The sequence below is a fragment of the Apodemus sylvaticus genome, chromosome 3 (assembly GCF_947179515.1).
Source record: "Apodemus sylvaticus chromosome 3, mApoSyl1.1, whole genome shotgun sequence".
In the NCBI taxonomy this organism is placed as follows: Eukaryota; Metazoa; Chordata; class Mammalia; order Rodentia; family Muridae; genus Apodemus; species Apodemus sylvaticus.
The window spans coordinates 138,350,790-138,366,312 of NC_067474.1; the positions used below are offsets into that span (position 1 = coordinate 138,350,790).

The 15,523-nt window shown below is 45.2% G+C and overlaps 1 protein-coding gene across 1 annotated transcript; it reads right to left on the minus strand.

The window, feature by feature from the left end:
* Window positions 1-1,141: 1,141 nt before the first annotated feature.
* Window positions 1,142-15,141, minus strand: Utp11 (UTP11 small subunit processome component). Its single transcript, XM_052177296.1, has 8 exons — window positions 14,985-15,141; window positions 8,408-8,469; window positions 6,390-6,492; window positions 5,825-5,938; window positions 4,811-4,904; window positions 4,578-4,708; window positions 2,393-2,503; window positions 1,142-1,685 (listed from the first exon to the last, which is right to left on the minus strand). The coding sequence occupies exons 1-8, from the start codon at window positions 15,045-15,047 to the stop codon at window positions 1,602-1,604; spliced, it is 762 nt and encodes a 253-aa protein (XP_052033256.1). The 5' UTR covers window positions 15,048-15,141; the 3' UTR covers window positions 1,142-1,601.
* Window positions 15,142-15,523: the final 382 nt, after the last annotated feature.

Genomic DNA, 15,523 nt, shown 5'->3' on the forward strand with positions numbered 1-15,523 from the left:
TACCTTCCCTAAGTAAGGGCAAGGAGGGGAAGGGTGGGACCTAGGATGAGGCTAGAAACAGCTCCATATAGCCTGGGGTCTGTATTCCCAGGTGAAGTCATTTATGACCTTGGAATCAGCAATTGGCTGGGAGGAGGGGCAGGAACAGAGCCAGCCCCAGTGTTCCAGAACAAACCCGGCCCGAGAGGCCCTATTTCTGTTTTTTTTTTTTTTACATGCAAGGAGGGAGAAATGGACTCTTGAACAACTTATGAAACCACTCAAATAAAAACTAACATGAAGATCCCTCTCCCAACTGTACAAAACATTTAATCCTTAAAACAGATGACTTCAGACAAGTGTTTTTGGCAAGTCGGTAATCCCAGCCCTTGGGATAGGCAGAACAATCTGGAGTTCAAGGTCATCCTTAGCTACACAGCAAACTTTAGGTCAGCCAGGGCTCCAAGGGGTCCCCTCTCAAAACACAAACGAACAAAACTTCAGGTTCAGTTGCTGAGCAAACATAAGAATTTAACTTGACTCCCAGAACCCATTTTTGTTGTTTTTGTTTTGGTTTGGATTTTTGGAGACAGTTTCCATGTGTAGCCCTGGCTGTCCTGGAACTCGCTCTGTAGACCAGGCTAGCCTCGACCTGCTAGCTTCTGCCTCCCAAGCACTGGGGTTAAAGACATGTACCACCCACCGCTGCCCAGTTCTAGAACCCACATTGTAAAAGCCAAGCATGGCAGCTGATAAGATGGCACAGCAGGTAAGGGTGCCTGCCTCCAAGCCTGAAGACCGGACTTTGATTTCTGGACCCCCGCAGCGGAAGGAGAGAAGAATCAAATCTAAGTTGTCACCTGGCCCACCACCCCACACTTGCAATCCCAGGCAGGTGGGTCCCTGGGGTTCACTGGCCAGCCAGCCTAGTTTGTTATCAATGAGCTGGAGGCCAATGAGACAGTGTCTGAAAGCAAGGTCGACTTACTAAAGGATGACACTGGGGGAGCCCTATGGCCTCCACGTGCACTACCACTCATGTGCACTCACTCACACAAACACACACATACACAAAACAAGGATTTTACTTCTTACTATGGTCTTATATTACTTTTGAAAAATTCAGTAATGTAATAAAAATGGAATAGAGCTAATGAGGTAATTAAAATTAGAATGTAAAATTTACTATAAGGAGAATGACAAAACAAACAAAAAAACGATGTATAACTCTCCCAAAAGGGGAACATAAAGCAGAATGCCCTCGTAGCTGTTCATACCAGTAGCCCTAGCTCCTGCTATGGAATAAATATATTGTTCTTAGATACTGAGAATGGAAATGTATTCATCTACCTTCTACTTTGTTATATGAGATTATATAACCCTCCTAGGGAAAAGTAAGAACTATATGTAGGAGATTCGATTCATCAATATAGAACAATGATATGGGGAAGGGGCTTTACTGTCTTCATAGACATCAAGTCTTGGGCTAACAGTAAGTCATGACTACAAAAAAGGAAGACCAAGCCATTTGAACTAATAAAATCTGAAGTTATTACAAAAGCAAGAGGGGAAAAGGTAAGAATTCTTTTTGGTACAGAATGCTGAGGGTTAATTTGAACACATCAACGTTTTCGGCGAGTCTGGAATCTGTAAATAGCTGGGGAGTTCACTGTTTCTTTCTTCACCTTCACCTTCTGAGTCTTATCCTGTAAGAGTAAAAGGGTGACCAGTAAACATAAACAGGCTTCATAAAGCAGCAAAGTCTTCCTGCAACCTGGCTGGGGGGCAGCCGGACCCAGCCCTTCTCCAAGTCTAGACGAGCCTTAGGCACCTGGACGGAGCCACCTAACCTCTCTGGGAGCCCAAATGCTACCAGCTGGGGACAGTCTATGGGAAAATTGAGGCGAGAGCAGCTCAAGTAATTATTTTGTTTAAATTATAAATTTAATTCTCTCTCAGAACCCCAGCTGAGAAAGGCCAATCTAAATGATCTGCAAGGCTGGAGAATTTGACATTTAGAGGAGCGGTGATTCGAAAGAGCTTCTTAAATTCCTTAGCTCTGCTATTTAACTGCACAATGTTGTCTATTTTTAAACACCAGTGAGTGGCATGCACTGTTTTGTTAACCTGTTTAAATGTTACGGGAGCTACTCATAAGCTATAAAGTCCATATGCTACCTGATCCTACCCTTTGCTGCTCCAAAGCACTGACTAATAACCTCCTTATTACCTTCTTAATCAAGGAACCCTTCAACAGTGTCAGAGCGGTAGACACCGGCTCAAACCACTGCCCCCAAGGAGCAGACATTTCACTGGTGTTGATTTACACACAGCCTAGATCCAGTCTCAGTTAAGACCTTTACAAGAAAAAAGAAAGAAAGAAGAAGAGAAGTCTCCAGGCCCCCTCCCTTACCATGAGGTCTTTGCGTGTCTGGATTTTCTGGGCAACAACAAACAGCTGCTTCTCCCGCTCGATGCGTTGTGTCAAGCAGTCATACTGCTTCTGTCGTTCCTTGGCTATCCGCTGCAGAAGAAACACTTATTCTCAATAAAGCAACAAGGCAAAAATGAGTGAGACCCTGGTCCCTAAGTCCAACTGCATCAATGGTGCCATCAGCTCCCTCCTTCCAGTATCAACTCAGCGCCATTACAGTAAGGACACCCACAGCCCATTCTGTAAGCAACCATGGAGACTTCCTATCAATATCATTTTACAGATGCAGAATGTGATCCAGAGAAGAAAAGCAACTGGTCTAACGGTAGATGGTTTGCCTAAACCACAGTAAGGACTGTCCTAAGTCCCCCACTTCCAAGAGTGTTCCCAGAGGTATGCTAAGTAGCCTCAGCCTCTGGGTGCCCCGATTACTGGAGCTGAGGACAGCACCTGCCCAGACTGCACACCTGCCAAAGTGAACAGAGCACAAGAGAAGGCCCAGTGGTAAGTGCTGTGCTGGGCCTTCGAATCCAAATCTAAACAGCACAAGAACAGGAACATTTCAGCAAGGCTGGTTTGACAGGGACTGCTAGGGATGCCTCAAGACTATGGTAGTCCTTACACTTCAGAGACTCGGTAAACATTGGAAAAACTAACCACTTTGGCTTCTTTAAGAATAACTCATCCGAAATGCTTGGAACTGGCACATTTGGATTTCGAATTTGGGGGTATTTGGAATATGTGCATGTGCATGAGATACTTTAGGGATGAGACCCAAGTCTAAATAAGAGACTCCTTATTTTTAATTTATCCCTTAATTACACAGCCTGAAGAAAACTTCACACAGTGTTTTTGGCGTGCCCGCATCTTGACTGTGGCCCATCATAGGAAATCAGGTGTATAATTTTCCACTTGTATCCTGTTAGCACTCAAAACACTGCAAATTTTGAAGGATTCCAGATTTCGCTGTTTTGTGCCAAGAATGTTCAACCGGTAAAAGCAGAAACCTATATATACATATACACACAAAACCGCAGTGCTCGGAGTGGATGCTCACAGACCTCCTCAGGCCAGTCACAGGTCTTTGTATCACTTCAAGCTGCAGCCTTGCCGTCTACTCCCCAGTAGCAGACTCGTGATGAAAGTGATCGTGCTTTACACAGAGTGATGGAGCCCGGCAGGTCCCAGCCCTCTCACCCGCGTAACCGCGGGATGGCAGACCATTCCTCGGGGTCTGTGAGGAATGGTCTATACAACCTGAGGAGCAGCAGAGACTCAGCTAACTGAAAATACAACTAAGGGACAGGCAGGGTCATCACGAGAAGACCCTGGCCAGCTCCTCGGCTGAACTGTTCCATAGCGAGTGGGGCTCTCACGGGCCTCAGACTCCGGCTCCTCAGCTCCACGACAGCCTCACAGCAGTGGTTGCAGACAGCTTTTGTTTTCACTTTATTGCACAGACTGTCAAATTTATGGGATTACCCAATATAGTCAAACTAATTAGGGGTATTTATATTACTAAAGCAAGTTTAGCTGCCTCTGAGCTAGAGGAAACTGCTGTGAAATTAAACATTGGAAGCAAAACTGATGCGGTGTAAATGATTCAAATCAAAACAGAACAGCTGTCTGCTTGAAACACATTGACAGCATTTTTTTTAAAATGAATCAGTCAGAAGTGAGAGTTCAACTCCAGAAGGCTTTGAGAAAAATCCTGTCATCTCCACAAGCCAGTGATGTGATAGAAAGCACCATAAGGAAAAGTCAATACAAAACCTTGGTTACAAACGAGGACTCGGAAAACATTTTAATATGTGTACCCGCTGCTACGGCTCAGGCCCAGGCAGCACACACATCAATGTGTACCCGCTGCTACGGCTCAGGCCCAGCAGCACACACCACACCTAACTCCAGCGCTCCTTCCCTGCTCTGCTCTCTAAATGCTGGCAAAAGATCCACGCATGAAGAGTGCAAAGAACCAGATCAGACTGGGATTCAAACCCCAAACCTAAGCTCCACAGAAACTCCACTTCCACCCCACTCCAAATCCTCTTTCCATTCTGTCAAGCAAGTTTTAAAAGTTTTCCACAAATATACGAAATGCAGTGGCCAAAGAGAACCCAAGACTCCCCCAAATGCCCATCTGAGTGTCAACAGAGCCGTTTACCTTGAGTCGAGTCTTCGGGGTGACTCCTTTCACTCTCTCCTTCTGCAAGGTCTCTATCCTGGGCCTATTGTAGACCCTGTCAACTAGTTCCGGCGCCGTTTGCAAGTGAGTGGCAACATCAAACTGTTGAACTGAAAGTCGAGACAATCGTTAAGGCACAGGATATCCCTACCAGCACGTGACACACAGTGAGTGACGTGGCAGACCGTCCAGACACTGCCAACACTCCTTACCTTCCTTTTTGGTGTCAAAAAAGAACACGTGCTTCTTCTGTTGCTTCCCCTGGAAATCCAGCAGATGGAGCTCTGATTTCAGTCTTTCAATTTTCTGGAACATGAACATGGCCTCTTTAAAGTGGGTTCCTCCAGAGCCTCAGAATAAACTTGCAAGAACTTAGACACTTCACATCATCACTGTCAGCTACCAAAGAATTCATGTCATTCTTTTTTCTTTTTTTGGTATTTTTAGGGACTGACTTTCACCTGGTATCATCACGCCTGCCTGTCATTGTACTTTGTTCTCGCCGGCTGGATTCTTACACATTCCAAGCACCACCTAGTTATCAAGTCCTAGACTAGGCATGCCACAAAACTCAATATTGAAAATATACGACAGAAATAAACATTCTCATGCCAGATTTCTGTGAGTTGGAGGCCAGGCTGGTCTACAGAGTGAGTTCCAGGACAGCCAGGGCTACACAGAGAAACCCTGTCTCAAAAAACAAAACAAAACAAACATAAAAGAAAAAGGCATTCGCAAGGAATTTAACTAGTTCATAACCATGGGGCTGGAAACTAGCAGAGCCTGAACTTAATCTACATCTGCCTCTGTCTGTCTGTCTGTCTGTCTGTCTCTCTCTCTTTTTTGGTTTTTCAAGACAGGGTTTCTCGGTGTAATTGCATAGCCCTGGCAGTCCTGGAACTCACACTGTAGACCAGGCTGACCTTGAACTGAGAAACCTGCCTGCCTCTGCCTCCGAAGTCCTGGGATTAAAGGTGTATGCCAACACTGCCCGGCCTGCCTCATTCTCAAACCTGAGCTCGATTCATCACTGCACCCAAGCACACTGAAGACTGGATACAATGATAACTTGAGATTACAAAATCCTTTCCTCCATTGCTGTTTTTGTTTAAACCAGGCCTCGATATTTATTGCCTCTAAGCACTGGGATTAGAGATATACACAACCACAATCTGCCGTGTCCTTTCTTAACCCACAGAGTACATCGGAACAGAGTTAACCGTTACCTTTGCCTCCGCAAGCCTTTTCATCTCTATGTACTTGATGTCCTGAGTTCTCATCAGCTTTAGCTGCTCCGCTGTCACTTCTTCCTTGTTCTCTTTGAAGACATGAACTCCATCCTAAGATTGAGGGTGACAGATACAGTCCTTAGGTGAGTACAATTATTAGTAAGCTGTTAGCATATTCACATTTAAAACAAAGACAAGCATGTGCCCACACCAAGAGTTACCCAGGGCCTCAGGTAACAGAGGACACCTCCAGTCATTTATGCTGCAAACAAGAAGCCGAGGTGTGTGCAACTAAGGGGTAGCACTTTGTCTAGTATGCAAGCCTACTGGGTTCCATTTGCAATATCAAAATAAAAACAGAGAAAAACAAACAGAAGATGGTGAGGGGCAGGAGGAGCATGCCGGCAAGGAAAGGGCAGTCTGCCTCGGACCTCTCACGGGGAGCACCAGGTCGACTGGAGCAGGGCCAAGCTAACCAAGGTCGCTTCCTTGCTCTGCCTTATTCCCGTCCTTATCTCCCCACTCAGAGGGCTCCAATGACTGTTATCTGTTTTGTGCATACCTGCAGCTTGGCCCGAGTCATTTTATAGTAGAATTCATCTGGATTTTTTTCAAGAGCCTTCTTCCGGAGAGCTCTGAGGAAATCTTGTTTTTTATGATAGTCACTGAAAAAGCAAGACAGAAGAATTGGTTGCAAAAATGGAAAAAAAAAACAAAACTTCCCACACAAATGAACAAACTGCATGCATTTAAAACTTCATAATGTGGATGTTCACCTGTCACCTCAACCCTCAGGAGATTGAGGTAGGAGAAGCACAAATTTCAAATCAATCTGATTTACAGTGAGAGCTTGTCTCAACAAACAAATACCCTCAAAGCAAACACATCAATGAAGACGACATAAAACAAAATGTTTTAAACACACAGCAGTGAGCAGACCTGCTCCATGATCCACTGTTACTAAGTCAGGCTCGCCATAAAACCCATCATCTTCAGAGACCCGTGTTCCAGTCACAGCTAGAACTGCTGTCTCCACTGCACATCCTAGAACACCAGGTAAAGCACCTGTTAAGGGCTGCAGCGCGCACCAGCACCAAGCTGTCACCATGACTCAGCCCACTGATGACTGCACGGCACACGTAGAGTGGTTTATACCCAGACTCCACTACTCTGAATAAGTAGCCCTGGGTAAGCTGGATAACCACTCCACTCCTGATTTCATATATAAGGTGAGTGTAGTAGTGACCCAGCCCAGAAGGCTGTTGGAAGGAATGAACAGACACACAACTGTATCTCCTAGCATATAGCCTGACCTACCATGGCACTGAGGCCGGAGCTAAGCTAACCGGTAGAGAGCTTCTCTGAAGACATAAGGCCCAGGGTTCAAGTCTCATTTCCCACCATACCACAAAAAGGAAAACCACTTCTCAGTACTTACAATTTGCTTCAAACCCTCTTGAACACTGCACATGCCTTTAAACCATGTTAAACATGGGGAACCAGAAGCAGGAGGATCTCTGAGTTCGAGGCTAGCCTGGTGAACAGTGAGTTCCAGGACAGCCAGGACTACACAGAGAAACCCTGTCTCAAATAACAACAACAACAACAACAAGCTCTGGTAGCAGCCAGGCATGATATATAAAACCGTGATCCCAGAACTAGAGAGGCTGAAGTAGGAGACCTTGAGGTTGATGCCAGCCTAGATTCACAGGGACATGGTCATAAAAATAAAATAAAATTTACAAGAAAAAAGCTGAGGGCCTGGAGAGATAGGCCAATAGTTAAAAACACTGACTACTCTTTCGGAGGACCCAGGTTCAATTCCCAGAACACACTTGGCGGTAACACCTGTCTGTAACTCCAGTTTCAAGGGGCTGCTCTCTTCTGGCCTCCATAGGCATATATCAGAGGCAGAGACAGTTGGATGGACAGCCGTAAATTTAAGGCCACCGTGGTCTACATAGTGAAACTTTATTTCCAAAACTAAAATATAATAAATAAATTTTTAAAAAGTTAAAACCTGAAACCTATAGAAAAATGATCACTACCCGGCACACCAGGAGCAGAAGAGCCCTAGCTGACTGGTATTCTAATAAGCAGTTACAAGCGTTTTCAAATGACGTGCCAAAGAGAAGAATGGACATAATTGTTTATAAAGTGTTTTCAGAGTTCATCACCCACTCTCAGGCTCATGAATCCGTCTTTCACATCTCTTCATTCCACACACCACACATTATGATGCAAGAGACTCAGCAAATGGAGTTTTAGATTGTATCTTTCACTTCAAGAAAAGGGAGCAAAAAGATTCAAACACCAAAGTGGAGGCAAATCAACACCACTACGAGAAACCATCTGGAAGGGCATTAAAAAATTACAGTGTGAGTACTCGGATAAGTAATGCACGGTCTCAACAAAGGCAAGCTTGGGGTCACAGGAAACTATCCAACAGGCTGCCAGAGCTCTGGGTGTTTTATTAACGGCAGGAAATGATTCTGCAGTTAGACACTTGGACACTTCAGCTGGAGTCTGGGGATGTTGGAAGCTCTCTTGGCAGCACCTCACCACAAATACTGGACTCACTTTGCACGAAGTTTGTAATCTTTCTTTTTCTCCAGCAAACCCAGGCGTTTTCGAAAGCCAGGCTGGAAGACAAGAGGGAAAAGAAGCAGTTAGTTCTCTCCACAAACACATGCAACGTGTCACCTGACAGAACGAGACTGTAGTAAATCTGTGTCCTTGAGCCAGCCCACTACCCCGTTCCTCCCTCCTCCCTTTGTTGAGCCCTGCCCAAGGATGAGAGGGTTCATCCCAGAGCCAAGCAGCTCACTAGCACCACCATAGGAGGTTTCTTGGCCTATTAAGGACAGAGAGAGGCAACAATGACTCGACACTAAGCAAGCAGTTGCCAGTTGTACTAAAATTACTACCAACTTAATCCAAGGGCTTATAAAATACTATGAAGGGAAAGCAGAGTAACAGGAGGCGGGTCACTGTGGAAAGGGAGCTAAATTTAGAGATTTCAGACCTAGGTTCAATCCATGCTTTACCTCTTAACAATCTGTGACCTTGGGCAAATAAATCACTGAACTTCTCTGAGCTGTCACTTCCCTAACTATAAAATAAGACAGTAAGGCTGGGTAAAGGGGGCTTGCCTGCAATCCTGACATTTGGGAAGCTGAGACAGGATTGTAAGATTAAGGCTATGTAGTAAGACCAGAAACAATTAAAACATAGAGAACAGTAGACAAAAGCAAGTACAACGGGAAAGAACCTCTCTGACATAGACTTTTATAGCATGCAGGCTTTTATGAGTACACATTGATATGATATATCCTTGTATACGCTACCATTACTCTGAGTACTTAGAGCACTCAGGGTTAAATTGGTAATGCTTATAATTACAGAACTTGAGAACTAGAAGAGGATCGGGAGTTCAAGGCCAGTCTCAGCTACATGAAACCCTGTGTAAATTATGTGTATGTCTATATCAGATGCCTTTATGACCTTTTGCTGTGGGAAAGGTTTTTAAGACAGGGTCAATTCATAATCCTGCTCTATACTTGAACTCTCCACTTGCAGAGTGCTGGAATTAAAGGTACATGCTACCATTCCTGGCTTCTCTTAGGTGCTGAGGACCAACCCAGAACCTCTAACATTCCAGGCAAGTACTCTCCCTACATCAACTCAGCAGCTCACAGTTACCTACCTACTCTGCTCCAATGCAATGTGCTGTGCTTGGTGCATACTCCTATTTCTTCTTTATGACATTACAAAAGAGTAAAGTGTATTCCAGAAGGGGGGTCGCATTTAGAGACTACATTCAAGAACGCAGAGCCAAGCCTGGGGTGTACCTCAGCTGGTGGAATACTTGCCCAGGTTCAGTCAACAGCAACACCTATACAGGCATAGTGGCACACAACTGTAAGCAATCCTTGCAGGAAGAAGTAGGTGGGCTGATGGGAAGTTCAAGGTGGCCAGGTGATGGCAGTGCGTGTTTTTTTGATCACACCAGCCTGGAGGTAGAGGCAGGGGGATCTCTGCAAGGTTGAGGCCAGCCTCTACTAAATAGTAAATGCCAGTCTGTGGCCAGGCTCCACTATTTCAGAACCCACGTACTCCATCTTTCTGTTCTGAAGAGCGTTTGTTTGGCTTTGGTTTTGGAAGCAGGTTTTTATACAGCTCCCTTGACTTCAGACTCATGACCTCCTGCCTCAGTTTTCTGGAAGCTATGATGATGGCTGAGTGTGCCCACCACAACCTGCCTTTTTCTTTTGTGGAGGCTGTGTCCAAGGCTGGATAGTAGATTAGTACCACTGCGCACCCTGACTCCGGAGGCTGCAGATTGATGTCTCTACTGAACTTGGAATCATGATTTGGATGGGATTTTACAGTCACCTTTGTCATCTCTTAACCTTTCAAGGGATAACATCAGCTACTGTGTACAATGACAACCCAGGGGTGGGAAGATGGTTCTGAGGTAAATGCCTGCCACTATGCCTAAGTTTGAGGCCCTGGGACCTACATGATGGAAACAGAGAACTGGATCCCCAAAAGTTGTTCTCTAACCTCCATAACCACTCCCTGGCCTGGTTGCCCAAAACACCCATACAAATCAATATAAAAACGTAATTTTGAAAAATTTTAAACTGGGGCTGGAGAGACGGCTCAGAGGTTAAGAGCACTGACTGCTCTTCCAGAGTTCAATTCCTGAGTTCAATTCCCAGCAACCACATGGTGGATCACAACCATCTGCAATTTGATCTGATGCCCTCTTCTGGTGTGACTGAAGTGTACTCACATACATAAAGAAAATAAATAAATCTTTAAAAAAAAAAAAAAAGGAAACTGTGCACGCTGGCACAAGCACTCAGAGCACTCAGGAGACAAGAAGTAGGTGAATCTCTGAGTTCAGGGCCAGCCTGGTATACACAGAGTGCTAAACCAACAAAGGCTACATAGTTAAATACTGTCTCAAAAAAAGACTTTACTGATTTTTTTTTCAAAACTATTTTTTTGGGTGGTGGTGGCACACACCTCTAATCCCAGCACTCAGGAGGCAAAGGTAGTTCAGATTTCTGAATTCCAGCCCATCTTGGTCTACAGAGCAAGTTCTAGAACAGCGTAGAGCTACAAGAAAGGAGAAAGAGCAGACAGGAGGGTGGGAGGGAGGGAAAGGTAAGAGGGAGAGAAAGAGGGAGAAAGAAAGACAGAGAGAGATGATTAGTCAAAAAAATGGAACTAGAGAGACGGCTCAGTAGTTTTCTAAGAGCACTGGCTATTTCTCCAAAGGATCTGGGTTCAATTCCTAGCCCCAACATAGCAGCCCACAACTGTCTTTTACTCCATTTCCAAGGGAATCAAACATCCTCACTCAGACATACATGCAGACAAAACACTAATGCATATAAATTAAAAATAAATTTTAAGAAATTATTTTGGTTTCTGTTTTCTTTTTAGTTTTTCGGTTGGTTGGTTGGTTGGTTGGTTTTTGTTGTTGATTTTTTGAGACAGGGTTATCTCTGTGTAGTCCTGGCTGTCCTAGAACTCGCTCTATAGACCAGGCTGGCCTCAAGATCAAGAAATCCATCCATCACCAGGCAGCGGTGGAGCACACCTTTAATCCCAGCACTTGGGAGGCAGAGGCAGGTGGATTTCTGAGTTCGAGGCCGGCCTGGTCTACAGAGTGAGTTCCGGGACAGCCAGGGCTATAAAGAGAAACCCAGTCTTGAAAAAACAACAAAAAGAAATCCACCCACCTCTGCCTCCTGACTGCTGGGATTAAAGGTGTGCACCACCATCCTGGCTAGATTTGTCATTTGTTTTATGTGTATACGTGATTTGCCTGCACAGACATATGTATACCACATGCATGCCTGCCCTGGAGGTCAGACAAAAGCATCAAATGCCCTGAAACTGAAGCTATGGATGGTTGTAAGTTACCACATGGATGCTGGGAACCTAACCTAAATCTTCTGGAAGAGCAGTAAATGCTCACACCTGCTGAATCCATGATAGCTTTCCACAAAAAAAAAAAAAAAATTAAATGATTTACATTTATTTTATATGTATTGGTGTTCTGCCTGCATGTGTGTCTGTGGTCTGTGTGAGGGTGTTGGATCCTCTGAGACTGAAGCTACAGGCAGGTGTAAGCTCCCTTGTGGGTGCCAAGAACTGAACCCAGGTCTTCTGAAAGAACAGCCAGTGCTCCCTACTGCTGAGCCATCTCTCCAGACCTCTAGCTTTAATTTTTAATACAGCAAAGGGAGGGAGATTGACAGAGAAAGAAAATTTCAAAGGTCAGGGAACAACCGAGCTAGAAATCTTGAAATCACTAAGGTATGACTGTACCTGTCTATTACAGAGGAAACCAGACACAGCATAGCACGTGAATTGGTTTACACATTTACCTCCCCAACACAAGCACCGAGCTGCCACTGCCTCAAAAGGAAAGACAAAGAAACATACAAGGATCCAAAAATGACTCAGGCATTGTCTGGAAATCCCTTTCTTTTACGTTAGCCTAAGTCAACTATTTGCAACTGTGATCCTATATATGAAATGTAATCTCTTTAAGCACAGGGTCCTAATTTGTAAAATGAAATAATATCTATCGCCCAAGGACAATGTGAAATTAGGAGACAATCTTTGTACAGCATGTAGGGCTGTTCCTACAACACTCAAAAGGTAATTATTTCAAGCAGAATGTACTGTAATCCCAGCATCCGGAGGCGAAGCAAAAGGATGACAAACTGAAATCCAAGGTAAGTCTAAAATAAGTGGGGAGCTCTTGTCTCCAAAAGAAAATTTACTAGCTTTGCCTTCAAAAGCAAACAGTTTGCCCAGCCTAACACATTTTCCCACAGTGCTCTACATCCCGGCCCTCTCCATACACGTTCCCCATATTTTAAATTTTTATTTTCTTTTCATTTTATGTGTATGACTTATTTGCTTTCATGCCTGTGCATCACAAGTGTGTCTGGTGCCCCAGAGACCAGAGAGCCTCAGACACCCTAGAACTGGAGTTGCAGGCGGTTGTGAGCTGAGGTGGGTGCTAGGAACTGAACCTGTGCCCTCTGGAAGAACAGCCTTTGCTCTTAAGCGCTGAGCCATCTCTCCACCCCCCACTCCTGGCATTCTTCATGTGACACCTCTTATAAAGCTGCCTCTCGCTGACCAGTGGTGGTTTACACATTTAATCCCAGCGTTCAGGAGACAGAGGCAGGCGAATCTCTGTGAATTGGAGGCCAGTCTAGTCTACACAGAGTATTAGACCAACCAAGGCTACTTAGTGAAACAATGTCTCAAAAACAAAAACAAGCTGGGGAGTGGTACCCCCCCCCCAAAAAAAACCCAAAAGCCAAAACAAACAAAAAGTTGCCTCTCTATTCTTGAAAACCTGATACATTTTCTGGCTTTGTCAGCTCCAGCTGCATCTCTTCCAGAGCAGCACTTGACCCTTCTGAGCCTTCATTTCCTCAGGAAATGTGAGGCCATAATAATCTGCCTGCAAACAGCTGCTCTTAGGTAAGTGGCAGTGAGAGAGAGTCATGCTTTTACACTGCAAGTTCTGGCAACTCCTGATTTTAGACAGGTCCATATACAGTCTCACAAACAGGATGTTAAAATACATTACTATTGGGCTGGAGAGATGGCTCAGCAGTTAAGTGCACTGACTGTTCTTCCAGAGGTCCCGAGTTCAATTCCCAGCAACCACATGGTGGCTCACAACCATCTGTAATGAGATCTGATGCCCATTTCTGGTGTGTCCGAAGACAGCAACAGTGTACTCATATAAATAAAAAAATTAATCTTTTAAAAAAAATACATTACTGTTGGTGCTATGACTCAGTGGGTAAAGTCACTTGCCACCAAGTCTAATGACCTGGGACCGACTCCTGAAATGTGTCCTTTGACCGCCACAAAGCTGTGACACCAATACATAAATGGTTAAATAAAAATACATGTATAATAAAAAATTTTACTCCATGTATAATACTACTTCCACGAAGCAGGCAGTCTAATGAAGGCCACTAAGCAGGAAGAGTGAGCTGTGGGAAAGAAGGCAGTGCTAGCACCTCTCAGTCTCTGCTAACATCTACTACAAAAGGGTTTTTAAACCATAAGAAAAAAGAGAAAGAGAGGTCTCAACTCTACATCAGTCAGCGGCATGGATTCAGAGGTAACGTCCTTTCTTCAGGATCTGTAAAGTAGATATTTCTAAAGGTCCTTTGGTTGTGTACGTGTGGGTGATGAGATATGAACTCTGAGAGAGCAACCAAGTACTAGTGATCGCTAAGTCTCTCTCCAAGGCTTATTAAAGGCTTGTTTGAACCAGTTATGATGTGATTTCTGAGAATAGCAAAATGGATCAGGTGATTCTGCATAAATTTTTATTTCTATCGCCTATCCAAACCCCAACACATTCTCCTCAGACAATCCACACGTATTTATTCTAACTAAATTTAGTGGGAGACTCCCACCACCACTACCACCACCCCGGCCCCGCCCCTTCCTCCTTTCTTTCTTCCTATCAAGTTCTAAATTTACTGCCCCCAAACTTGCTAGGTAAACAGTTCGCCATTGAGGTGTATGTCTAGAATTATTTTAGATTTTTATTTTGAGTGAGGTCTAAGTTGCCCAGGGAGACCCTGATTTTGTGATCCTTCTGCCTTGGCCTCTTGGGTGAGTGCAATTATAGACCGGGGCTATGAGGTCCAGCAAAGTTTGTAAATGGTCAAGACACTCTCCAGAAGGGATAAGGAAAGTACCACGATCTTAAGGGGAGGCATATGACATATCTACACAAACCACAAATCCCATGTCAAAAGTTGGGCGCACTTTAGGAACACCCCTGCATGCGTCGGTTGTGAGGCGCCTACTGTCGCTGATCACTCGGTTACATTCGTTTTGACTTTGGCCTCCATTTCCAGGGAAAGGCATCTGACACACCTTGCCTCACTCAGTTACCCACCGAACCTTCTACTGTAGAGAATGATAATCCCCCGAACCCGGTCCCCGGGTCTCCCAGAAGGCACGCCGGGGTCAGGCCCCAAGTGTAGGGTATTGACAGAAGGCAGATGCGCAGACCCGAATCCGGATGCAGGGACGAGGGGGCGGGGGCCACCGGCAGGCGCCCGTAGGGCTTTCGAGGGCCTACCTGGCTTCGTTCTCTGTGTTCCCGCTGCCGGGTCTTGGCTGCCTTGCGAAAAGCCGCCGACATGCCTACTGAGGTCTAGGAAATACTCCAAACTCCACCACAGCGACCGCACTACCCAACCCAACGCGTTCGCCAAGGCTACCGGAAGCAGGCTCAGCGGCTTGCGGCATGCTATGCAGCCTATCAGAAGCCTGCCTTTCCGGAAATACATCCCCGCTCAAGCGGCCCGAACTGGAGGCTTCTGGGAGATGTAGTTTCCAGAGTCTTGGGATTTCTTCTTTGCTCTCAAAAGTCGTCAGAGAGCATCCATCGGTCCAGACACCTAGCCTTCGCTCTGGGCTGCGAGTTGGCATCTGAGAACATGTGGCTGTTACTGCTTTCTGGATGAGCTCGGCTTGCTTGTGCGCACGTGCTGTCACCTGCGACTTGGCTTGGGTTAAGATTCTAAGTAGAACTAGAACGAGGCTCGTACCTCTAATCCCAGCTCTCTGGAGGCAGAAGTTGGCAAATTTCGGTAAATTCAAGGCTAACCTGGTCTT